General features: G+C 41.6%; 1 protein-coding gene across 2 annotated transcripts in view; it reads left to right on the forward strand.

The window, feature by feature from the left end:
* SLC17A8 (solute carrier family 17 member 8) overlaps window positions 1-18,841 on the forward strand; it is a 31,778-nt gene extending 12,937 nt beyond the window's left edge. Inside the window, exons 4-12 of one of the 2 annotated variants that reach the window (XM_070407940.1) lie at window positions 782-896; window positions 2,800-2,887; window positions 5,690-5,776; window positions 6,086-6,225; window positions 6,675-6,824; window positions 8,334-8,466; window positions 10,719-10,829; window positions 14,776-14,903; window positions 16,965-18,841. In XM_070407940.1, coding sequence (XP_070264041.1) covers window positions 782-896; window positions 2,800-2,887; window positions 5,690-5,776; window positions 6,086-6,225; window positions 6,675-6,824; window positions 8,334-8,466; window positions 10,719-10,829; window positions 14,776-14,903; window positions 16,965-17,309 — 1,297 coding nt within the window. In that variant the 3' untranslated portion in view covers window positions 17,310-18,841. The remainder of the gene's footprint in view (window positions 1-781; window positions 897-2,799; window positions 2,888-5,689; window positions 5,777-6,085; window positions 6,226-6,674; window positions 6,825-8,333; window positions 8,467-10,718; window positions 10,830-14,775; window positions 14,904-16,964) is intronic. The other variant, XM_070407941.1, reaches the window with a different exon arrangement.
* The last annotated feature ends 8,270 nt before the right edge of the window (window positions 18,842-27,111 follow it).

Genomic DNA, 27,111 nt, shown 5'->3' on the forward strand with positions numbered 1-27,111 from the left:
AATCTGGAGAAAGCTGTGCGTAGATTAAATAGGAGTCCAGAGATGAAGCATACTTTTCAAAGGCATTTGGGGGTCAGAGGAGCCTAGTTTAAAGGAAACTAAGATCTAAGACAGTGATGGTGAACGTATGACACGTGTGTCAGAGGTGACACTCATTTTTTTTGTTGATTTTTCTTTGTTAAATGGCATTTAAATATATAAAATAAATATCAAAAAGATAAATCTTTGTTTTACTATGGTTGCAAATATCAAAAAATTTCTATATGTGACATGGCACCAGAGTTGAGTTAGGGTTTTTCAAAATGCTGACACGCCGAGCTCAAAAGGTTCGCCATCACTGATCTAAGATCTCCTTGTCTCAGGACCCCATGCTTTTTATTAGCACAAATTGTCCTGAGGGAGGCAGAGCAATACAGAGTCTATTGTCAGAATGGGGGAATTAGCCTACGGCTGTTCAGGTGTTTGGCCAGTAGGAGGCAATAACGTGTAGATTAAGATGCCCTGTGCTGCCTGGCAGCCAACCATCAATTTAATGTATCCTGTTCAGGTTTGGGGAAATGTCATCAGCCATTCCCAGGTTCAACCCTGCTGTCATGCTGGAATTGGCTTCCGGCAGCCCAGCAGTCTAGTTTGGGGCACACGAGACTGTAACACATTTATTTTTCTTTCTGTTAATTCCCATAGTGGTCCTCCATGAACTGATTTTTCGTTTCTGATGTTTAACTAAAGTGCCACATCCGTGCGCAGGCCTGCCCAGTAACACAGTGTTTTGGTCCCTCAGGGTCTTTGGAGCCGCCATCTTCCTAACGTCGACCTTGAACATGTTCATTCCTTCTGCAGCCAGAGTGCATTACGGCTGCGTCATGTGTGTCAGGATTTTGCAAGGTCTGGTGGAGGTAGGACATTCTTCCTCTCACAGTTTTCAGTGTTTTGCTGGAGACAACATGGTCCTTTAGGAAAATCAGCTTCTGAAGGAAACTCCCTCTACTCAGTTTTCCTATCTTCCACCTTGTTTTGCCGTCTCAACTCACTATGACTAACATTATGAACACTTTCATTTAAACACAATAAATGAAATTTATTGTGGAATTTTAGATGAGTAAGGAATGATCCTGGAGATAACCTGATCCAACCCTTTTCGTTTAATAAATGATGAAACTGAAGCCCTAAACATAGCAAGGGCTCTTCCCACTGATGCAATTTAAATGGATTTATTAATAAATCTGTAAAGTTTTAAGAGTGTATCTTACAAAGAGATTTAACTCGATGAAGGAAGTAGCATGATATAGCCAGAAGACTTGGCCAACTCCTCAACTCTGCCATTATAGTGCAAAGGTAGCTGGAGCCAATGTTAACAAATGTTCCAAAAAACATAAAAATGAAGAACCTCATCATAACAATTCTCTTTAAAAAAATTTAAATTCTTTATTGTTTAACGTATTACATAAGTCTCCTTTTTCCCCCATTGACCTCTCCCCAGCCACCTCCCCCAGCACATCCCTACCCCCTCTGTGTCCATTGATTATGCTCATATGCATGCATACAAGTCCTTTGGTTGATCTCTAACCCCCTAACCCCCCACCCCCCCCACCTTCCCTCATAGGTTGGACAGTCCATAACAATTCTTTGAAATCAGGAGTATGAAGTGCTAGTTACTTATTTTCTGAGGCATATTAGAATATATATATGCCAAAATTATATTTAAAAATGTAGGTTGTTGTAGCACTAGCTCCACTAGTCCCAACTCTAGTCTTACTAGAAGGATATATACCACATTTCCAAAAATACTGGTTTGATGGGAAGAACATAATATTGCAGCCATGAAGACTAGAGTCTACTTACTTAATGATTCTGAGCCTCAGATTCTGTATCTTGAAATGAGAGGATGTACCAGGTGATTACGGAAGTCCTTTCTCCTTTCTTTCTTTCTTTCTTTCTTTCTTTCTTTCTTTCTTTCTTTCTTTCTTTCTTTCTTTCTTTCTTTCTTTCAAGATTTGAGAGTAATCAAACATCATAGGTGGTAGTTAAAGCCATGGAAAAGTAGTTGTTTTTTTTTAAGGAGACTTTTTTAAAAAAATTGATTTGAGAGATAGAGAGAGACATTGATTTGTTGTTCCACTTATTTAGGCATTCATTGGCTCTTTCTTGTATGTGCCCTGATGGGGATCAAATCTGCAATCTTGGCATATTGGGGACGATGCTCTAACCAACTGAGCTACCTGTCCAGGGCTCAGAAGTCCCTTTCTTCCTACCTTTCTTTCCTCCCTCTTTCTTTTCTTTTCTTTTTTCTTTTCTTTTCTTTTCTTTTCTTTTCTTTTCTTTTCTTTTCTTTTCTTTTCTTTTCTTTTCTTTTCTTTTCTTTTTTCTTTTCTTTTCTTTTCTTTTCTTTTCTTTTCTTTTCTTTCTTTCTTTCTTTCTTCCTTCCTTCCTTCCTTCCTTCCTTCCTTCCTTCCTTCCTTCCTTCCTTCCTCCTTCCTTTCTCTCTCTCTCTTCTTTCTTTCTTTCTTTCTTTCTTTCTTTCTTTCTTTCTTTCTCTCTTTCTTTCTGTCAAGTCCCTTTCTATAGTGATATTCTGTGTAATATGAAATATAAAGACTTCCTCCCCCATTCTCCACTGTGCTTACCTTTGAATTGGTATTCAGATCTGTGCTGTCAGTCAAAATAGCTGACACATGCTATTTCATGTCTATGAATTGGACTTTTATATTGTAGCCGTTATTAAAGAATCAGGATCCATATTTTAAAGACAAACAGAAACTGGAGTCAAATCAAATAATCTATTTTCAACCATTTTGGCAGGGTGTGACCTACCCAGCCTGCCACGGGATGTGGAGTAAGTGGGCGCCACCTTTGGAGAGAAGCCGACTGGCCACGACCTCTTTTTGTGGTAAGTGTGTTAGGATCATAAGTTCCTTTTAGGTATCAATCAACACAGTTGTGAAATATATTAGCAAAATATTTTTTTTTAGCAGGGGAGGGCTCAGGAAGACAAAAGTGCCTTAGGCGGCAAAAGTCACAATGGGGTCTGGGCAGAATTAGGATCAGAATTTTTCAAGCTAACATGCCTTTCCTAAGAGAAGCTAACCTGTGCTTATGCTAAAGGAGAAATAAAGCTTCCTCTTTATTTCTGTGAATATTTGTATTTCTCCCTCGTTCTTCCTCTTTACCTCCTTCAAACATCATCATCATCCCTGGCAGTCAGTGTGACATACTCACCAATGGGCCCATTTTGTGCCCAGTTTGGAACTGCAGGCACCACTGAGATGTCCTGTCATCTTTAGCTTCTCTTGTCTTCAGAAACCACTTCTGTCCTCTTGTTTGCCGTCCAAGATCATTTCTACCCACACTGCTGACCTTATACTAACTCTAGTAGAATATACTGCCCCAGCCAATCTTGTGAATTGTCAGGTCCTGGACCTAATTTTCCTTGGTTGGTTTACTTATGAGGCTTTCCATTTTGATTTGCCAGAAAAACAAGTATGACTAGTGCCACTCCTCATGCTTAGTGTCTTTCAGAAGAGGTTTGACTCTCACAGGAAGGTAGGTGATCAAAGTCACAGGCTTTATTACCTTTCCAGCTAAGGTGTGGCCTTGGTTTCGAAGAACGGCCAAGGCAAAATGCCATTAGGAGGAGACCCAGGCTTGGGGTCTAAAAGGTTCTTATACTTAAAAAATATTGGAGTTAGAAGGGACTTTAGAAAACATCTAACTGCAGCCATTGTTAGAGAGGAAACAAAGGGTGAGGGAGGAAAACAATATAAATTTTTACAATTAGTGAGGACAGAACTGGGGACCCTCCCACCCCCAATGCAGCCATCCCCCACTCTCCACGCCATTCAGCAAGCATTCGAGGGCTCCTCTGTCCTCTGTGGTGAGCACACCGATGGGTAGAGGCATAGCCAGCTCCCCTGCAATAAGGGTAAAGTGCCTATTGGGTGTGCTGGGGGCTGTGGGTGAGTGTGATAGGAACTTACATGCAGCCATGTCCGAAGGATGAGGAAGAGTTTGTATAGTAGACAGGGAAGAAAAACAGCTTCAAGTTATAAAATTCCCTGGATGAAATAATGCTTCTTACTATGAGGAATTACAGGGCATTTCTGAGTGGGGGGGGGCAGGCCTGAATTATTAAGTAGCTCAGGGTAAAGGCTTTGGATTCCAACAGACCTGGGTTGCTGTCACTGACACCTGTGCCACCTCACGCAACCTCCCTCCCTCCTCCAGCCTTAGTTTCCTTCTTGTAAAATGGGGGTGATATTGGTACCACCGCTGTCGGGTTGAAAAGAGGGTTAAATAAAATCACGGGTTCAGAATACTGAGCATCTCGCTGGGCACACAGACAGCACCCAATGCAGCACCCAATGCTGGTCATCCCCTGACCCTCCCTGTCCGGGCATTTCTCTGCATCAGCTAAACAGGAGCCTCCACCCCCACCCCCAGGGTATTGGGTCTTCTCCACACACACACAGCGGAGTCGGGTGCAGCTCTTTCTGGGATGCCCAGGAACGCTTGCCCTATTGCTTTGAGGAAGTCCGAGGCAAAAGAAAAAAGTGTGCCACCATTCTGTATGTGACAGAGCAGTTTTAGTTGGTGTTTATGCATCACTAACTATGACTTACCAAACATCTCCACGTACACGGTTCATTTTCTCCTCAAGTCAGCCGCGTGATGTAGAGATTTCTCCCATCTTCTGTCTGAGGAAAATGGCTCAGAGGGATGGAGAGCCTCCTCAGTGCCGTGATGTCCAGATCTGGGATTCGGGGTTGGGCCTTTCACAACCAGCCTGGCCCAGCTTGGAAAGATGGGATTTCACCTCCCCCTCCTAAACCCCCATCGCCTGAAGGTCTTCCTCAGCATTGCCCTCTGGGATACAGAATTGCCTTTCGCTGCTCACTTCTTCGGAAGCAAGACATTTTTTCGTTCACGACCCAGAGGGAATTTCAGATAGCTATTTCTTTTATTCAGTTAATATTTATTGGGAGTTTGCAGGGCTCATGTTTCTCCAGCAGATGTTAGGGAGCTGCAGGAGATAGCGGAGGCCAGGGCACTGCCTCTGCCCTCATTATCTTGTCTAGACAAGATAAACATCCACACACAGGTAAGTATTTACCAGGTGAAGGATTTACAGAGTAAGAAATAAACCTAAAAATGGACTCATCCAGGAGGTGGGTGGAGACAGCATCCATGCTGCTCATCCTGCCATTAGACTGTTTCCTGATTTAAAAAAAAAATCAAGACTCTAAAAAATCATGATCCGTGAGTAGTTTGCGGTCCCTTATTTATTTAAAGACCTAGTTGATAATCCTTCTCAACGGTGAGCTCTGGAAGGCAGATCCATGTTTCTTCGCTTGCTTTCTTCAGCACCCAATATTATGCCTGGTTGAATTTTTCTTAAGTTCCCTCAGATTTTTTCTCATCTTTTTATTCCATCCTGTCATCGGTTTCACATTGCGGTGCCTGAGCAATCTTTATCTAATTTCTCCATGGTACCTGGGTGAAGTTCAAGGGCATCCTTGTGACCTTTCTCTCCTGGGAGCCCTGGGCTCAGGCACACTGGGAGTTGCCTGTCCCTCTGCACGGAGGTCTTCTGACTCCTGCTCAGTTTGGTTCATCCTCAACCACATGAACTCCAAATGGGTTGAGAGGGCTTGCATGGGATCGCTAAGTATCCCTCCATCTTTTCTTGTTCTAGGTTCCTATGCGGGGGCAGTGATCGCCATGCCCCTGGCGGGGGTGTTGGTACAGTACATTGGCTGGGCCTCCGTCTTTTATATTTATGGTGAGTGATTTGACTTCATGAGTTCCCATGGGTGACTCATAGAGATGGTATTTTACTGTGTAATGAGATAGACCGAGAGTTTACGATATGATATCCAGGAATACTTGACTACCTAGGATTCATTTAACATTTATAGTAAACTTGAGTTTCTTTCTTCAAATACCAGTGAATAACAACAAAATACTTTCTCCTAGCTGAACATAATACTGTTTGGGAATATTTTGAAAATGGGAAAATTTAGAGATGGGAGAGAGTGTGACCATATCATCAAACCTTTGGTTTTTTAACTGTTTTAACCTTTTGTTTTAGGTATGTTTGGCATTATTTGGTACATGTTTTGGCTGTTGCAGGCCTATGAGTGCCCGGCAGCTCACCCAACAATATCCCAGGAGGAGAGGACCTACATAGAGACAAGTATTGGAGAAGGAGCCAATGTGGTTAGCCTAAGTGTAAGTCTCAATGGATAGATGAAGACTTGCCTCTTTCTTCTCTATGAGTATTTCTCTTAGTGATTGTATTGTCCTTTTAAGAAAAATAACATGTCAACTGATGGTTGCTCAGTGGTGGTGGGGAGTGGGGGTTTGAGGGACTGGATGGAAAAGATGAAGGGATTAAAAAGTACAAATTGGTAGTTACAAAATAGTCATGGGGATGTAAAATACAGCATAGAAAATATAGTCAATAATATTGTAATAATTAGGCATGGTGCTGGTTGGGTACTAGACTTATTAGGGGAGCACTTTGCAAATTATATAAATGTCTAACTCCTACGCTGTATCCATGAAACTAATATAATGTAATATTGAATATCAGCTTTAATTGATAGATAAAAGAAGAAAAGTGACATGTCAATATATTTCCCTAAATATAAAAATCTCATGGTATTTTTACTCTCTAGAAATTTAATACACCATGGAAAAAATTTTTCACATCATTGCCGGTTTATGCAATCATTGTGGCAAATTTTTGCAGAAGCTGGACCTTTTATTTGCTGTTAATAAGTCAGCCTGCTTATTTTGAAGAGGTCTTTGGATTTGCAATAAGTAAGGTAAACACATAGATGCTTCAAATGTTCTCGAACTTTAAATCTCTTGCTTCTACTGAGAAAATCTTTGCATGGTAAAGTAATTAAATTGCTTATCATCATTTATAACAGTTGAATGATACCTAATGCCCTGGAAGTCAGACAAGTCATACATTCTGTGCATAGTATACATAGTTATTTAATTTCTTCATAGCAAGGATCAGAGCTGTGGCAAGCTGCTTTTAAAGCTTATTTTGCAGACCATTCCTATCTCCATTATGGTGGTTATGATAATCATGACCAAGGCCTTGTTTACAAGCTGTTTTAAATGTTTCCCAGTCATTAGGTTGCCTGTATTTCATGGAGGAAGGGTATGAATGGTGAAACTTAAACCATCATCATAAAAGAATTGTTATAATACTAGTATATGGTGATGGGAGAACATTTGACTGTGCAATATACAGATCTTGTAATATAGAAATCTACACCTGAAAACTATCTATACTAATAAAAGGGGAATATGCTAATTAGGGCAGATGTCTTCCGGACAACCTTCCAGATGTCCTTTGGACAAAGCTGCAGTGGCTGTTAGAGCCGAGGCTCAGGCAGCCATGGGCGGCTGTGAACGGCCCAGGCTCAGGCTCGCAATGGCAGTAGCAGCGGGGTAATGGGGGCGGCACCTTCCCCTAATCTGCCAGGTTGCCTCCTGCAGAGGGAGGCAGAGGTGGTTAGGGGTGATCAGGCTGGCAGGGGGGCAAGTTAGGGTCGATCAGGCCTGCAGGGGGCAAGGTAGGAGTGATCAGGCTGGCAGGGGAGCAAGTTAGGGTTGATCAGGCCAGCAGGGGGGCAAGGTAGGGTCAATCAGGCTGGCAGGGGGGTAAGTTAGGGGCGATCAGGCCGGCAGGCAGAGAGGGGTTAAGGGTGATTAGGCAGGCAGGCAGGTGAGTGGTTAGGAGCCAGTGGTCCCAGATTGCGAGAGGGAAGTCCAACTGCCGGTTTAGGGCCCCCCCCCCCCCATGCACAAATTTCATGCACCGGGCCTCTAGTATGATCATATTAACCAAAGTCACCCCAATAAATTTAATAAAAAGGGAAAGAAAGGAATTAAGCCCCCTTCCTACAAGGGAAGAACAGCAGCCTAGTAGGGATAGATGTCTGTGTAGCTCCAGGTACTGTTTGAGGTGACCAGCGAAGAGCTAAGTAGGTGCCATCATGAACATTCACTCTGTGACAAGTGTTTAACTACCATGTACCAGGCCTTATGCTGGGTGGTGGGGTCTCTATGATGTATAACAGTCACTTCTGCCCTTAGGAGCTTCCAATCTGCTAGAGGAGACAATTAGGCCTACTCTTATCATCATTCACTCATTCATTGTTTATTTATTACAGAATTCAGGCCTACCTGGGTCCCATTTAAGCAGATGATTAAATTTAGTGGTGATGGTGGTAGGCAGGGTAGCTGGTGGGAACAGGGAATCAGTACATCTGGAGAAAGCAGCTAAAAATAGCTCATTGGTTTTCTTTTCCATCCAGGTGGGGCTCTTGTCGGCACTCCCACACATGGTTATGACCATCATTGTGCCTGTTGGAGGACAACTGGCAGATTATTTAAGAAGCAGACAAATTTTGACCACAACTGCTGTCAGAAAAATCATGAACTGCGGAGGTACATTAGATTTCATAAGCGGTTTAAGCAGCTTTTCTAGAAAGAGATGACATTGAACTGCAGAATATATCTTGGAGGTTATGTCTAATCACTGGAAAGGATGTTAAAAGCCCCTAAGTCCATCCCCCAGCAGGAGAGCAGTCAGTACCTTTCCTGGAAAATATCACAGTTTAGTTGAGGAGGCAGAAACACAGGTGAAAACTCACACCAGGCAATGTTGAAAAGTTCTATGAGTAAGAAGAAGGAGGTGTCAGCTTCACTGGCGGGTGAGGGCAGGGTTGTCAGGAAAGCTTTCTAGAGGAAGTAATATTTGAACTGGACTTTAAAGGATACCATTTCTCCAGAAAAAGAGAAATAAGTGGTGGGAGAAGAGTATCCCAGGTGAAGGAACAGTGGGTGAATATACATATAGGCATAAACAGTGTTGTCTCTAGGAAATAGCAGGAAGCGCTGTGGGACTACAGCAGAGGGTGCTATATGGGCTCAGTGGTGAGCTGGAAGGTGTGGGCTAGCAGAGGATGAGACAGGAACAGTAGGAGAGACTTATCAAATAACACTATACTACTACTGTGGACCCTTGACAACAGTTTTCAGTAAAGGGACAACTAGTTAGACCTGTGGTTTAGAAAGAGTGATGTGGAAAATGGAGCAGAGGAGGAAGGGATGGGAAGACCAGTAAAGAGGCTATTGAAGTTGTCCAGGTGAGCGGTGATGGGGCCCAGGCCTAGGACAGCAGCAGAGGAGGAGAGGGCGAGGTTGGTTTTGACAGATATTTCTGAGACTGACCCCACAGATTCTTATGGAAACGCCAAGAAAGAGGGAGTTTTTGAGATTTCTGTGTTGGATTTTTGGTTACCATGTTTTGAGCCGTGCCCATGTGCCAGGGACTGCGCTCACTACCTTAAATACCCAATTTCATTCAATCTTCTGGTGCCCTGTAAGGTTGTGTTATCAGCTCTCTTTTTTGGGAGAAGGAATCTGAGAGGTGAAGTCACTTGTCCAACGTCACATAATGGGTGGTTTTGAGATGAAATCTGAACCTAGCCCTGTCTAACTCTAAGTCTGGGTTCTAAACACAGGTGGATAGAAGATTAATTTAGAGCAGAAGAAAGAGCATGACAGTGGTGGTTTGCTTTGTTGGTTTATGAGTAAGAAATAGGAGAACAAGACTTGACTTGGGGATGTTGGCTTTGAAGGACCCATGGACAGTCTTGTGGAGATGTCTGGAATAAGCAGTCTTGAGAATGATGTATCCTTGTCTCCCATTTCCTAGGGCATGTTTATACCGGAAATGGTACTTAAGTCACCATTCTTCTGTCTGCTGTTGGCTGAGTGTGTGTGTGTGTGTGTGTGTGTGTATGTGTGTGTGTGTATGTGTGTGTGTGTATTGCCAGAAGAGCATCTTCAGAATTTCCTAGTCCTTTTTTGCTGTGCTGGAGTCATTTATAATGAATGACAAGCACAGAAAACACTTCTATCCTACTGTATTTTCTGTGCAAATATCACATGACTTTTGAGGCCCCGAGTTTGGTGAACTGAAAGGGAAGACTTTGGCTTTATGCTTTTTGTTTCAGCTCTTCTCTATAGAAGGTCACTTTTGGCAATTAAATATTAAAGTGTGGTCATTGTATTTTTCTGTGAGAGGCCATAACATGTAAACAAAGGGGACTCACTTGCAGTATAAAGGAGAGTTTTAGTATTAGAATTTACAGGGGCAACTACCCATGAAGCAACTGATGATAAACATCCCTCATCCCAGGGGCTTCATTGGAATCTGCTGGACCATTTAGTGTTCAAGGTGCACCAGGATAATGTTAGAAGGCTCACAGAACATCTGGGCAACAGTAGCATAGTCACCTGGGCAACAATAGCATAGTCACCTGGGCAACAGTAGCATAGTCGCCTGGGCAACAGTAGCATAGTCACCTGGGTAACAGAAGCATAGTCACCTCGGTAACAGAAGCATAGTCACCTGGGCAACAGTAGCATAGTCGCCTGGGCAACAGTAGCATAGTCACCTGGGTAACAGAAGCATAGTCACCTGGGTAACAGTAGCATAGTCACCTGGGCAACAGTAGCATAGTCATGTAGTCAAGAAACACCTGGGTAATATTTGTAAGCACTGTGTCAGAATGTATGTGCTAAACATTAGGTCCATGGAAATATTAATAGATTCTTATTTAATAAGTTCATGAACTTGGGCTGAATGACATGACAATGACATTTCCCCCCCTTGGTTTTTCCATTCGCAGGTTTTGGCATGGAGGCAACCTTACTCCTAGTGGTTGGCTTTTCCCATACCAAAGGGGTGGCTATCTCCTTTCTGGTGCTGGCTGTGGGGTTTAGTGGCTTCGCTATTTCAGGTAAAGTGTCCTTTGGATGTCCAAATCTTTTCTATAGATCCAGCAAGTCTTAGGAGGAAGGAAGGAAAACTATAATGGGTCCTCTTCCTTGAGTAGGCAGGCCATTGCCAAGGAGCAGGGCCTCTGGCTAGAGAATGTCACCTATTGGCAATGACTGTGATATCACTGAGGACTGAGCTGAGGAGCCCTGTGCAGTTAGAATTGTCCCCAGTTTCTCTATCTTGGAAAAAGACACAAAGTGCAGGCGACCCATGAGGCATGGGCAGAGGCCCAAGCACATGCCCTGGTTGAAGTGGCACTTTCATACTCCCAAGCCAGGTCATGCTACCTACCAGAGGCTCTTGCCACCTTTTCAACCCTCACCTCCAACTAGAGAACTGCTAACATCAGCTCGGTTGACATCTAGTCCTGCAATCAGAGATTTTTAGATTGCAAAGCTTCTCTAGATTTGTCTACTCTGTGACCTTAATTTTCCAAACTAGGAAATGCAGGTGCAGAGAAATGACTTTCGGAACAGGTTGGGACAGATAGTACGAATAATGATGGTGACAGTGAGAGCTGATGGCGAGAGCTGGTGGCGAGAGCTCATGGCGATCAAGTGCACTCTGTCAGACTATTCAAAGCCCTGTGTGTGCATTAATCCTTGTAATTCTCAGCTCCCTGAGGGGCTGTCAGCACCCCCGTTTGTAGGAGCAGGATGCAGTCTACTGCGTGGGAGAGGTCCTAGTGCTGCCGTATCATGTCTTACAAACTTCAGAAGCTCCCATGCAAAACTGGGTGAAAAGTAAAATTCAATTGTTCTTGTGCCTTTAAAACATACCATAATACTAAAAGCCATCACTTACAGAGCACCTTACATAAATTGCTTGTGTCTTACAACATTGGGAAACAAACAGTAATATCACTGTTTTACTCATGAGGTACCTAAAGTCAGAAAAATTGGGTACTTTCCTGTGGTCACACAATCGGTGACAAAGGAAGAACTGAGGGGCGGTTCTGCCTGGCACCAGGCCTGTGCTCTTCCCAGCATTCCAGGTGGCTGGAAGGATCAGAGTGGTAATGTCCCAGAACAGAAAAATACGGAACCTCTGGTTTAAACTACCCTAAAATAGGGGCTTGATTGTATCAAAATAAGTAGATTTGGTGAATAGTTAACTTAGGGAAAAACGTCTACTTTAAAAGTAGCTTGCAGCTGAGAACTTGGGTTTGGAGGTATATAGACCTGGGTTTGAGTCCTCTCTTCACGGCTTACTATTTATGAAAGAAAAATTTGCTAAGTTATTAAATTCTCAAGACTCAGTTTCTTCTATTAGAGATCGGAAAGATGTAATGGCAACCTCACAGGGCTGTTGAGAGATCGCAAGGAAGTGATTCATGCATTTACTCACACGTCCCATGAGCCAGGCGCTGTTCTTGGCATTGGGGATACTGCATTGGAAAAAAAAATCAAAGAATCTATTCTCATAAAGTTTACATTCTAGTGGAAATAAAGCGTTAGAAGCCCTTAGCCTGGTATGAGAGGCATAACAAAATTAATACGTATTTACTATTATTGTTCAGTTATTATTCACGATGGCCCAGTCCTTCTCCCACTTCAATGTGCACACAACTCACCCTAGGATCTTGCAAAATGCAGGTTCTGATTCAGCATGTCCAGGGCGGGGCCTCAGATTCTGCATTTATAATAAGCTCCTCAGCAAAACTGCTGCTGCTGCTCAGTGGTCCACATGCTGAGTAGCAAGGACAGAGCAATCCTTGTTTGACCTGACAGTGATACGATGGGAGGGACCGTGGCCATGGGGGCGACAGTTCCTCGGGATCTACTACCTGCCAACTTCATAAGGAGTTAATAGAGAGGCCAAGGAAGACCGGCACAATTTAGGAGCTGATTATAGATGAGAGTCAAGACTGTGACATTGAAAGATACAAGGGATGGGTGATGCCTGTTTTGAGAAATGTCCTACGTAGAAAAGACAGACTCTCCCAGCTTGGATGCCAACAAAAATATTTTTATATGCTACAAAAAACCACCACACACACAAAACTGAGTTTCTCAGTGATTTTTCCCCCCCTGAACACCAGGATTGTGCAGCTAGAAACCTAATATTTAATTGAACCTTATCTTTAACTGAACACAGATGCCTGGGCTTTGCATCAGAGTATAATGCTCGACAATCACATTAATTGCTTCTTATCTCTGGGTTCTTTTCTAATAAGTGTTTATCACATTGAAATCAACAGCAAGATTAATTAATTTTGCAGCTATTTCATATTTGAATTGTCTGCCACTTTGATGTGAAAGAGATGGCATGTTTATTACAAAAAAAAAGGTTTTCTCAAAAATTTTCCTGAATGGAAGTAGGAAAAAGCAACCAGCCAATGTGCCAGATTAGGACAAACAATTTTAGATCCTATTTTCAGGTTCTTTGCACAGAATAGAGAATTTAAAAGCAAAGCAATACCCAAAAAATGAATAAATAGAAATTACAACCTCCTGCTGTCATGTCATGGCTCAAATTGGCAATTAATTAAATAATGATTTATTGAGTGCCTACTGTGTGCCAGACACTTTGCCAGTTCAGGTATTAAAATAGAAACAAGACAGATGGATAACCAACCAAAAAAAACCCCCAAACCATATATGTGCTAGTTTCTACCTCTATGTGCCATGTAATGAACATAATTATTTAAGTGAATTCTCACAACAATTGTATAAGAACTATTATGCCAGTTTATAGATGAAGAAGTGGAATTCAGAAAGTTTAAATCCTTTTTCCAGGTTTGCATCTCAATTAAGCTATCAGAGGCAGGCCTGTCTGACTCTAAAATGCACCGTTGGGCAATATTGGTAGAGTTGGTTCTTAGAGCCTGAAGCTGTCCCTTTCGCAGCCTGGCTCTTCCCCTGCCGCCACTCCTCCCCATTTCCACTCATTCTTTTCTCCTGATAAACAGGTGAATAGTGAGGTATTGGCAAGTTATTATTTTACCACTCCCTGCAGCAGCATCTTTTGACCAAAGAGAGGAGATGCCTAGCAACTACATCATAGCAGGAGTAGTACTGGTAATGGTAGTGGTAGTAGTGGTAGTTAGTGGTAGTTAGTGGTGGTTAGTGTAGCAGTGGTAGTTAGTGGTGGTTAGTGGTAGTAGTGCTAGTTAGTGGTAGTATTGGTAGTTGTGGTAGTGGTAGTAGTAGTTAATGGTGGTTAGTGGTGGCTTGTGGTAGTTAGCAGAGCTTAGCTATTTGCCATGGGATATTACATACATACTTCACCTGGGTCTCATATTACAGCATCTTTATGACTTAAGTAGTAATAATACCCCATATTAGAGATGAGGTAACAAAGGCCTAAAATGACTTAAATGTTAGAAATATGATTAAAATCTAGATTTATGGACTCGAAATCAAGTATTATACGGAAGGTGTTTGTAAATCACAGGGGATTCTGTCAATGTATCTGCAATTGTATTACTTAAAAAGTACCTTAGCCAGTATGCCATTTGGCCACTAAGGCAGACTTCCCTAGGGTGGCCTATTGGGAGTGAGGGGAGGCCTGGAAGGGAGGATGTTATGAGGCAGGGTTTGATTCTCATCACACCGAATGTGATTGTGTGATTGTTTACTCTGAATAAATGTGACCCAGGCTTTCTGCTTTTCAGTATTGAAAACACTATTATTTTGGAGTTCTGAACCTAAAAGGCACAGGTGCCTTAATTTTCTCTATGGAGAGTCCATGCAGACATTGCTAATCAATCACAGCACACTTTCCTCTAGATGCAGACACAGCCTGACAATCCTCAGCCCAGCCCTCTCTGTACAGGTACCCATTAGTCTTATGCTAGAAGAAACCACATAGATTGATGAAGAGTTGGGGGGAAACTAAATAGTTTCCAAAATGTATTTGGGATTCTGGTCTTGACTCTGATTTTGAGGTTTGCTTCACTGTAGGTTTTAATGTCAACCACCTGGACATTGCCCCCCGTTACGCCAGCATTCTCATGGGCATCTCCAACGGAGTGGGAACCCTCTCTGGAATGGTCTGTCCCCTCATTGTTGGTGCAATGACCAAGCACAAGGTAATGGCCTCCTTTTGGGCTGTGAGGATCAGAGGACTGAAATATTGCACAAACTTGTGATTTCAAAGCCCTACCCTAGCCTGTAAATGTTTGTCCTTGACCTTGGCTGAGTCATTTGAACTTATTTTTCATCTCTCTTTCTTCATCTCTTCATCTCCCCTCTTTATTTCTCCCTCCATCCCTTCCTTCCATTCTTCCTTCCCTCACCTCTCCTCCTCCTCCCCTTCCTCCTCCTTCTTTAATTTATTGTTTATTGATGGCAATAGGACTTATTAATTTTGATTCCATGTTTCAATTTCTCAACTGACAAATAAAAGGTGTGTGTGTAGTGGGGACAAGTACCATAAAGACTGTTTAGAGATAGGAAGAAACTGAGGCAATCAACTCAGGATGAATAAATTACTCAAGATTGTTTTATGATTCTAAGTAATTAAACTTTATAGCCCATTTCCATCTATTGCTTAACATGCTCCAGCATAAAAATAGTGCTGTTATATTTCCTTATTATACAGAAAATAAATAAGACATTAATGACCCGTCCTAAGAAGGGTATGGCACTCAGTCAGTACTGAGCCTTTCTGCATTTAGATCAGGAAGGAGGATCCATGCAGAGTTCAGCCACAGACCACATGGCTTCTTAATCTCTGTCATTGAAGAGGCTCCAGGATGCTGCTTTCTACAAATAAGAATTTTTGAAACTATGTTGTTTTTACCCTACTATTTTTAAAAAATAGTTTTTTATTGTTGAAAGTATTACATATGTCCCTCTTTTCCTCCTATTGACCCCTTCTAGCCCGCCCCAGGCCTTTGCCACCCTATTGTCTGTGTCCATGGGTTATGCATATATATATATATATATATATATATTTTTTTTTTTTTTTTTTTTTTAACTTGGATTGCCTATTACAAATATAACTTCAGAAAGTCTTTCAGCTTCTTGGGGGGAAAAGCGTGCGCATTTTTTCATATTTATTATTTATTATTAAATAGATTTTTATTGATTTCAGAGAGGAAGCGAGAGGTAGAGAGAGAGAAACATCAATGATGAGAGAGAATCATTGATCTGCTGCCTCCTGCATGCCCCACACTGGGGATCAAGCCCACCACAACCCAGGTATGTGCTCTGACCGGGAATCAAATCGTGATTTCCTGGTCAACCCTCAACCACTGAGCCATGCTTCTGGACAAAGTTTCTTATTTGTTGATAGAAAAGAAAGGTTGGATTTGGAGATTATTACAGTCAGAGGCCCTGACCGGTTTGGCTCAGCGGATGGAGTGTCGGCCTGCGGACTGAGGGGTCCCGGGTTCGATTCTGGTCAGGGGCATGTGCCTTGGTTGCGGGCACATCCCCGGCGGGGGTTGTGCAGGAGGCAGCTGATCGATGTTTCTCTCTCATTGATGTTTCTAGCTCTCTGTTCCTCTCCCTTCCTCTCTGTGAAAAATCAATGGAATATATTTAAAAAAAAAAAAAAAAAAATTACAGTCAGAGAATACTCAGTTTCCCTCTCTGTTAGTGAGATGATAAGATTGATAACATGCCTACTAAATCTAGTCACTATCTTCCCTTAACTTTAAACACAAATACCCATTATTTTTGATACGGTATTTTACACAGAAAATATAATTATAAATCAGCTATTGACAGTGAAGACTGAGTATTTTCATGGCTCAAATGGAAATTTTTTTTGAGACCTCTGATTTGAGACCTCTGATATTTGAGACCTCTGCTATTAAAAATGGTGGGTTTGGAAAGCAAGTTTCATTTAACCTACTAGCTGAGTGAAAACCTGTTTTGTATATTCAGAGAGCTGTATTTTACATGATGCTTATTTTGTAAAGTATTTTTATAAATTAAAAAAAATGCATATTCATTGTAGTCGTAACTTTCATTTCTCAAACACTCAAACTCTGTTTGGATCCCGGGCATGCTTCTGACGTCTTCCCAGGAGCACAACATTGCCTTTGGGGTGACTGGAACTTTTGTCCAGAGCATTCTGTTCCTCTCTCTCTCTCTCTCTCTCTTTCTTGTTAAAATAATGATTAGTACTGTTTCCTGTTTAGACCCGCGAGGAATGGCAGAATGTGTTCCTCATCGCTGCCCTGGTGCACTACAGTGGCGTGATCTTCTATGGGGTCTTTGCTTCGGGAGAGAAACAGGAGTGGGCCGACCCTGAGAACCTCTCTGAGGAGAAGTGTGGAATCATTGACCAAGATGAATTAGCTGAAGAGATAGAACTCAACCATGAGAGTCTTGCAAGTCCCAGAAAGAAGATGTCGTATGGAGCCACCACCCAGAATTGTGAAATCCAGAGGAAGGAATGGAGAGGGCAGGGGGAAGTGACCCTTGATGAGGGAGAGCTGACATCGTACCAGAATGAAGAGGGAAGCTTCTCAGATACAGCCTAATGTCTGAGGGGCACTTCTGTCTTCCCCTCACCTTAGAACCAGAAAGTATCCATACCTATTGCCTTCCCCGTAGCCCAACTTGCCAGGGGGTTAAATATGGGGACCCTGGAGGTGGGGGAGGGGGAGAGAAGATTTAATCAGCAATAGAGAAAAGAGATATTATCTTGCAATGACATTTATGGGTATGGAATTTACGCTAAGTTGACAAAATAGGTATATTTATATATATAATGTTGTTGTTTTTTTTAAAAGAAAATGGGCCCTCGCTGGTTTGGCTCAGTGGATAGAGCATCAACCTGAGGAGTGAAGGGTCCCGGGTTTGATTCCGGTCAAGGGCACATGCCCAGGTTGCAGGCTCCATCCCCAATAGGGGGCACGCAGGAGGCAGCTGATCAATGATTCTCTCATCATTGATGTTTCTCTCTCTCTCCCTCTTCCTTACCCTCTGAAATAATAAATTTTAAAAAGAAAAAAAAAAAAGAAAATGGGAGGAAATGGGGATATTTGGCTTGGAGGAGAGAAAACAGTAGCTGCCACTGCATTTCTGAGAGCAGCCATGCAGAGGAGGTTTCCTAACCCTAAGAAAGGCTGTGCTCAGGGAGGCCCTGTGTTGTGCCAGGTGCTTTAGAACATACTCATTGAATCTGCACACCCACGATGACATACAGCTCTTATCCCCATTTTACAACTAAGGAAGCTGGAGATCGGCCCAAAGCCATTCTGCCAGGGCCAGTGCTGAGGTTGGTGGGGTCCAAAATAGGTATTAGTTTTTGGGAAGAAGGTTTCACCTTAGGGTAGGAAAGACAGTTTTAATAATGCAAACAATGCAGTGGGCTGTCTTGTGCATAACTTCGTCTTTTGGCTGGTGCAGGGGATGGGAAGCATTTGGGTTAATGTGGCAGAGCATTCACATGTTGGATGAGGGGCTGTGACCTAAAAAGTCAAATGATTCTGTGAATTCATAGTTTTTTTAAAAAAATAATAAGGGTCACAGACTATGGGAGAGATTAAAATGGTTTTAAAAGAGAAAGAAAAAGAAAAGGCTATGTAAGATAGTAAATTTCCAGGAATCTCTAATCAAAAATGGCCAAGAAGAGGTAAACAAAAGCTTGGCTATTAAATTTCAACCCTTCATAATATCAAGAATGTTGTTAAGTAATGTCCCAAATTACTTATAAATCAGTAAGACATTCAGTAATTTAAAAAATCAGATCATGCATTTTATTAGGTAAAATTTTCTTGAAAAAATGTCTGTTTAAAAAAATGTATGTCTTTAGCCATTTCTGCTGGTGATATTAGAAAGTTTGACTAAGTTATACAAAATTATGATTGAGATATTCTAAATGACTGTATTTGGAATGATATTCAGGGGAAACAATAATATGGTAGTAGTTATACAGGGAAATACTAGATAGAAAACATCTGGGACAACTAGACCAAGTGTTGAAAAATTCATATTTGATTTGCATAAGGCAATAACATGGATACTCTTCAGATATATTTTAAAATTTAATGATATTTAAAATTTTAATGTTGGCATGTAAAGAGTTGTTTGAAAATACAATTATTTTCCTGTTCATTGTTTTTGAAAATTTTATTTATACTTTCAGAAGAAAAATATAATATTGTGGAAAATACATTTGCATGTAGTTTATTATTGTAGAGTGTTTTTCTAATTCTCCCATATATATATTTTGGTCCCCAGTTGTACCAGCAGAGTTGATTTAAAAAAAGGAATTGCCTGATTCTTTATTAAATAATATTCTTTATATCATTAGTATATAATTTACATTATCATCTGTCTTTAAATGTCTTTAATGAGCGAACTCATGTAAGTCCTTTAGAATAGCTTCTGGCATGTAGGAAGTGCTAAATAAACATTAGCCATCACTATTGTCATCTTTTAACCTTTTGGGAACTTTCAGTTGAAAAGAAAGCATGCTATGTTATTTTTCATCCATTAGCCACAGAGTTTATTGTGAAAGTTGTGCTGTTTTCTAAGTAAAAAGAAAAAGAGAGAACTTTATGGTGGCCAGTGTTTTCCTTTTCTTCTGTTAATAAAGTCAAATAACTATTTTTTAAAAAAACTCATGATAATTCTTAAGGTAATATTGTAAATTGTGACACCAAATTGTATTTGCTCCATCATTTAAAGTCAGTGTCATATGCAGAAATTTCAAATTTTGGTAAATCAAAGCATTTAGGGTACCTGTAACTTGCCTTTATAACATTAAAAATAATGGAGCCCTGGATCATGGTGTTATAACTAAAAAGCACATTATTTTGTTGTGAGGGGTGTTGTGAAGGTTGCCTTGAACGAATAATTATAATCGAACACCAGGCAGATGCAGTTTGCAAGTCATTGTATGTTTTGGTGTAAATATCCATTTGTAGATCGAGCCTTGGAGGCAAACCATGGATTTGAGAAGGAGGAAAGGAGGCCTCTAAGGGTGCTGGATTCTTGAGGCAAAAAGGTTTAACTGGTTCTTTTTAAAGATTGAAAGTTTTGGAGACTCCTGAAGATGAAAAGGAAAAGAACAATTACTCAAGAAATAATGGCACATTTGTTATCCCTGCCTAGATGTTAAATTCAACAGGTAAAACTTGAAACCTGCTATTTCTACTTCACAGTGACTCCTCCCAACCCCAACAAACCTGTTCTTCCTTTTCTGTTTTTTATCTCAGTAAATTGCAGCACCCTTTTGCTGGAGTTAGAATTGTTGACTTTTTTTTAAAAAAGTAGCCCTTTCTTTACTGCCAAGTCCATTTAATTCAATCTGTGGCTCAATGTCTTACATCAATTGTGAAAATTTTTTAGCCATGATCTCTCATGATACTGCTTTTGCTATATTCTCTCTCTGTGTTCTTTCCAGGACTCCAGTTAAATGGGTGCTGGACTGTGTGTAGGATGCCTACTATCTCTTCTGTATTTTCCAGCCTTTTGTCTCTTTCTGTGTCATTCTGAACATCTTCTTCTGACTTATTTTTGAGTTCTTTATTTTTCTCTTCAACAACATCTATTCCAGTAAAAAAATTCATCCATTGTGCACTTAATTTTAGTTATTGTTTTTACATCTTTAGAACTTTTATTGGTTCTTTTTCAATTCTGCTGTGTCTTTTAAAAAACATTTCTAGTTCTCTGTTGAAATTTTTAATACCATTTTCTCCCCCTGGAACATAATAAACTACATATTTTAAAGTCTGATTAGTGCCACTATCTGCAGACCAGGTGATTCTATTTTCTGCTCATTTTGGTGATTCTTGTTCATATTATCTCATTTCAGTCTGTTCCTGTGTTTTTTTTTTTTGTATCTAAATTTGTATATGAGATGTTGTTTGTATAAATGAATTTAAGCTTAAAATAATGTGTTGTTGTTTTTTTCTCTCCAGGGAGGATTTTTGTTTGCTTCTTCCAGGAGCCTGAAGGCACTAGCAATCTGGGATCTTTCATCCAATTGCAAGGCCTGAGATCTCCTGGGCCACCCAGATGGTGTGAAGCTGGGCCACAGGCAATGTGAAGGCTCTTTTACTTTCCATTCCCCCTTCTTCCGAGAGTACAGCGCTTCCCGGTCCCCACCCACCCGCTGTGTTTCCACCAGCATCCAACTTTTGTATCCATACCAGGCCGTCAAACTGCTCAGCTGTCCAACACTGGCTTTGTTATCAATAACATGCTCCCAGGTGAAAAGTGGCCTCAAATGTCAAGCTCACTACTTTGGATTTTTTTCTCCTCCCAGATGGCCAGGTAAATTTTCACGGCCATGCTAGCTAGCTCTTCAATGCTTTTGAGCAGTCATTTAAAATATATATTTTTTTCTAGTGTGAAGGTTGGTCTGAATTACCTAATCTGCCATTAGTGGACGCTGAAATCCCTTTAATTTTATCTTCACAAGTTCTCTCTAGTGCATTTGTTTCCCTAGAGATAGTGTGGTAATAAATTAAACCCCAAATCTCAACGGCTTACTACACCAATACTTATTTTTCTCTTGGGTTACTGTTTGAGTGTGGTTGGATTGGGTGGACTGGAGGCTTGTTCCAGGCAATCACTCAAGGATCCAGGATTTATTTTTTCTTCGCTTACCATCTTGTAGTTCCCCATTTGGAACATATAACCTTTGATATAACCATGAAAGGAGAGGGAAAAGGAGGCCCTCTGGCTTTCCACTGCCTCAGTTGGGAATGACACTGTCATTTCTGCTCCTAGTCCATCGATCTACACTAGCCATATAGCGGTGGCTGGGGACTAATGGGGAGCACGTGGATTACTGAGTCAGCACTAATTACATCTGCCACTCAGTTCTAGCCTAGGTTCAGGGCTTCTGAACTCTTAGTTGACATGTTGAAATAGCCTCATGACCCTAAGTGCCATAAATGACATGATTCTGCTACGTGGCATGCTGGGAGATCTGCACTAGGCTGTAGGGAGCAAATCTTGTATGGGAGGGAGCCTTGAGCCTCTTCCAGGAAAGACCACAAAGATATCAGTTCATTAGAATAGAATAGAATCTGGCCCAGGCCTTATGCCAGTGGTTCTCAACCTTCCTAATGCCGCGACCCTTTAATACAGTTCCTCATGTTGTGGTGACCCCCAATTTCATTGTTACAAATTCAACATAGTTAAAGCATAGTGATTAATCACAAAAACAATATGTAATTATATATGTGTTTTCTGATGGTCTTAGGCGACCTCTGTGAAAGGGTCGTTCGACCTCCAAAGGATTCGTGACCCACAGGTTGAGAACCACTGCCTTTTGCTAAGCCCTTTCCATACCTGAGCTCATTTCATTCTCATGGCAACCCAATGAGGAAAGGGGTGGGGCTGCCAAGGGACTGATTATTTCCCAGATACCCCATGTATGGAAATGCAAATACTGTCCAGATGCTCAGGATGTGCCCTGCAGAGAATGGGTGCTCAATGAATACAATCTTCAAACTCTCTTGTGGTGTTTAAGGAAGATTATGCTGGAGATGACATTCAGGTTGGCTGGTTGAGCCTAGCAGATGAAATGTAGGTAGCTATAGCTGCTGTCTAAAATTATGATAATGGAGTATAAGAACACATACACTTTCCAGGACAAAGAAAAAAGAAAATCACATTTACAAGTTAAATGCGGGTACATCAATGTTAACTGACTTCAGTGGAACTGAGTGAGAAAAGAAGGAAGCTGTTTTGTGTTGCTGCACCCAGGGAAGCTGCAGAATTGGAGGCACCAGCACTGGGTACCCCCTGAGGAGAGAGTGAAAGGGTGGAGTGAGGTTAGAGGAAGGGGGCTGAAAACGGAAGGATTGAAAGTTAGAGTTGCCAGATTTAGCCACCCTGCTGAAGTGCATATAAGGAGTAGTTATAACTCCAGGGTCTCTCCCCCACCAGCTCAACTAAGAAACTGCTTTTCCCCATACCTAGTGGAAAACAGAAGATTTATTTTCTAGACAGGATCTCTGGATTCAAGAACACCTGGAATTTGACAGTCTGTTCGATGCTTCTTTGCCTCTATTTTTGTTCAACAGTTTATAATGTTCTTTATATTCCACAAATGAGTGAGATCATGTGGTATTTATCTTTCACTGACTGGCTACAGCGGGAAGGCAGGGGAGGGTTGGGGGTGGGTAATTGATAAACCGAAGGACTTGTATGCATGCATATAAACAAAACTAATAGACACAAAACACTGGGGGGCAGGTAAGGGCAGGTGCTGGGGGGGGGGGGGGGTAGGGGAGGCCGGGAGGAGGTCAATGGGGAAAAAAAGGAGACATATATACTACTATTTGTAATACCTTAAATAACAACAGCAACAAAAGAAGATATAAATACCCACTGGGGGGGGTGGGGGGGGGGGGAAGAATACCTGGAAATGCTGACTATAACCTACAAAAGTAAGAGATTTTAGGCTATTTTGATCATTGACATATGTCAAGTATCTAGAACAGCGCCTGGAATTTAATAATCACTTGGTAACTATTTATCAAATGAATGAATGAATGATGAATGAATGAATCTTACTAAACACAGGGGAATTAAAAATTTGCATACTGAACACTGAAAACTTATAGCTGCCTTCATGGACCTATCTTCCAAAATGCTGGCTGTCAGGTTTAGATTCCATAGGCAAGAGATTGATGGATTCAGGGGGTGAGGGGTGGGAACTCATGAAGAGAAAGACTTACAGCCATTGACATTTGGGGGTTTCCCCATCAAAATAAGTAGACCCCTACCTGATCTCTTACTGTGAAGGCCTCCCACCAAGTCCTGCCCCTGGGAATAGAAATTCTATCATTCATTCATTCATTTTACAATTGTTTAGCACCTATAATACAAACTTCAATTATTGAACACCTATAATGGTCTAGGAATTAGGAATCCTATATAATAAAGAGCTAATATGCTAATTAGACTGAATGGCAGAATGACCGTCTGGACGACCTTCCAGATGAAGCCGGGCCAAGGCAGCTGAGGCTGTGAAGGTCAAGCCCCTTGCATGAATTTTGTGCATCGGGCCTTAGTAGAACATAAGTGAACAAAATAAGTCTGTCCTTAAGGAGCTCCAGAGGGCGGGCACAAAAAATAAGCAGGTTGATGAGTAAATCCAGTACATAGTATGTCAGAGGATGATAAGTACTAAGAATAAACATAAAACAGAGTGAGAGGGATAGGGAGTGTGGGGGCTGGTGTGTTGTGCTGATGTTTAAGGATAAAGTGAACTTTGAGCAGAGAACTGAAGGCAGTGAGGGAGCAAGTTAGGAGTATATTTGGGCAAAGGGTTCCAGGAATAGGACAACCCAACTACAAAGGCCCTGGAGTGGAAACACATTGACATATTGAAAGAACACTGAGTCCCGCAGAGTAGTCAGGTCCTGAACCTGTTTTGAAGGAAGATGGAATATTTACTGAGAGGCAGAGACTGGGGAGGATCAGGATTGGTGGGGGAAGGAATCAGGAATTTTAAAATGTTTGATTTGGGACTTTTTCTTGCCTATTGATATCTAAGTTAAAATATCAGGTGGACGGTGGGAATACAGCCTGGGATTCAGGGCAGTGCTGGAGTTGTATATTTGTGAGTTATCATCACATCACACAGATGGTAGTTAAAGCCATGAGACAAGATGAGATCATCAGGATTTGAACAAGACTGAGCCATGGGGCACTGAACATAGACCAGGAGATGAGAAGGAATCAGCAGAAGAAATGGAAAAGTGATGGGGGTGCTGGGGGGTGGAGAAAGAGGGGGGAACCTAGACTGCATGATGGCCTGTGACCAAGTGAAGAAAGAAGGCAGGTGGATGGGAAAAGATCAACCAAAGAACTTGTATTGCATATATGCATAACCCATTGACACAGACAATAGTGTGGTGAATGCTGGGAGTGGGGTGGATGGGGGGTGCAGGATAGGCTAGAAGAGGTCAATGAGGGGAGGAAAAGGGAGATATGTAATCCTTCTAACAACAAAGATTAAGAAAAAGAAAGAATGGCTTGGAGGAGGGTTAGGGTTAGGGTTAGGATTAGGGCATGATCTGTTGTCTCAAAGCTGCCACTTAGGTCAAATAAGATGGGAACTGAGAATGGACCATTGGAGCATGGAGGTCATTGGCACTTTGACAAGAGCAGTTTTCAATGTAGAGGTGATGACAAAACTCTGAATGAAGTGTATTCAGTGAAGGGTGGGCTTTTAATTGTCTTGCTCTTACATGTGAACAGACAGCCTAGGACTGCCTGGAGTTCAGGACGTTTCCAACACAGACAGGAAGGAAGATACTTGGAGGAAACCAGAGGATGCAGGAGTAGAATAAACCTTAATCTAAAAGAGAAGAAAAAATATTGCATGCATGACACAAAAATAGAATTCTATTTTTTTAAAAAGGAAGAAATATTCAGAGAAGCAGTTTGGGCTACATAGAGAGAATCTTGAATCTGGGGAGTCAGGAGCCAATTACAATACCTTAGGGCCGAGGCCAGATCGAAGCAATGGAAGCGGGGAAGAAAGGGTAGTTATGGAAAACTTAAAAACATATTTTTTCTAAAAAATGCAATATATATTCCTTATAAACTTTAGAAAAATATATTGAAGGGAATAAAAATTCCCCTAATATTTCAGAAGATTTAATCAAACATAACATTTAGGTGCATGTGCCTTCAGTCTCTTTTTTTACACATAATGTATTTTTGAACAATTTGGGATAATACTGAAATATATAGTTTTATATCTTGCTCCATGCACTTAACCTTATATAATAAATTCCTGTGTCTCTAAATATTCTATAAGAGTATGATTGTAAAAAAAAATCACTGAGATATAATTTACATACAGTAAAAAGCAGAAATCTTAGATTTGTAGATCAATCAATTTTTAAAATACATGCATACCACTTTCTGGTGTAACCACCATTCTGACTTCTATTTTTGTGATTAATTTTGCATATTTTCCAACTTTACATAAGTGGAATCATTCAGAATTGCCTCTTTTGAATTCTACTTCTTTCCCTCAGTATATTCTTAAACTTGATCTATGTTATTGTGTTTATCAGTAGTTCCTTTTTATTGGTGTGTACTATCACATTGTATGGCTATACCAAACATTGTTTACCCATTCTCCTATCGATGGCTATTTGGATTGTTTCCAATTTGGGGGAGGAGGAGGGATATCATGAATAAGGCTGCTATAAGCATTCTTGTCTTGAAAAGGGGGAAATTAACCTGCCTTTCCATTTCTATAGTATTTATCATTCAGTAAGTAACTGGTTAGTTAAATTTATTAGCAACAATAACAGAACAGATAATGCAAAAAACGTGTCTGTGAAAAAAAACAATTTCAAAGTGGCTTTGAGATGCACATCTTTAAAGTTACATGTGAAATAGATAGCTAAAATTCCAGGTTTGAAAGTATAGTTGCCCTTTAGCAATGCATAGATTTGGGGTGCTGACCACCTCCATGAAGAAATATAACTTCTGACTCCCCAAAATTTAACCACATGCAGTCCTCCGCATTCTCAGATTCAGTCAACCACAGATGAAAACAGTATTTTCCATCTGGGCTGTGAATCCGTGGTTGGGAATGTGAAAATACTGTTTTCAATCCATGGCGCGATGGGTTGAATCTGCGGTGGCGAAACCGTGACTAGAAAGAGCCGACTTCATTTATTGAACAAGAGCGGCGTATAAACCCGTGTTGTTCTAAGGTCAACTCCACTTCAAACGCAGGAAAAGCACCAGGTACTAGTATCTTTCTCTCTTATATCTCCCCTCCCCTCAGCCCGTATCTTTCTCTCTCTTGTCCAGTGACAAAACCGAAGCCATTTGGTCATGAGGTGGATGTCTTTCAAGGGAAAACAGTCCATGGACAGGGGAGGGCAGTGCCTCACTAGCAGGGAGCACTCTTCCCAACGGGATTTGAGCGAGAGCCAGTTTATGGGACATCAGCGGGCCAGGGATTTCCTTCTACGGCAGGCGGGCCCTGTTTTCCACCTAGAGCTGAGCTGTCGGCGTGTATGCCGCGTTTCCCTGAGAGGTGTTTCCCCTAAGTGCAGGCTGACTTCGCTTTGGGTTTGTGAGGAGAGACAGGCCGTGGGGACGCCCAGCAGTTTGTGGGTCCTGACATACGAGTTAACTTTATCACTCCCCACATGCACGTCCACTCATCATGTCTGAATTCTGAAATCACGGGTGAGGCAAGTCAGGTAACTGAGACAAACCGCCCCCTTGAGAGACGGGGGGCCCTTTGAGCTGGGGTATGGAAGCGTTTGTAGAATCGCTGGGCCCTCAGCTGCTGGGATGGAAGCGTTTGTAGAATCGCTGGGCCCTCAGCTGCTG

Source organism: Myotis yumanensis, unplaced genomic scaffold, assembly GCF_028538775.1.
Source record: "Myotis yumanensis isolate MYYU_CA2020_CCGP unplaced genomic scaffold, mMyoYum1.0.hap1 SCAF_3, whole genome shotgun sequence".
In the NCBI taxonomy this organism is placed as follows: Eukaryota; Metazoa; Chordata; class Mammalia; order Chiroptera; family Vespertilionidae; genus Myotis; species Myotis yumanensis.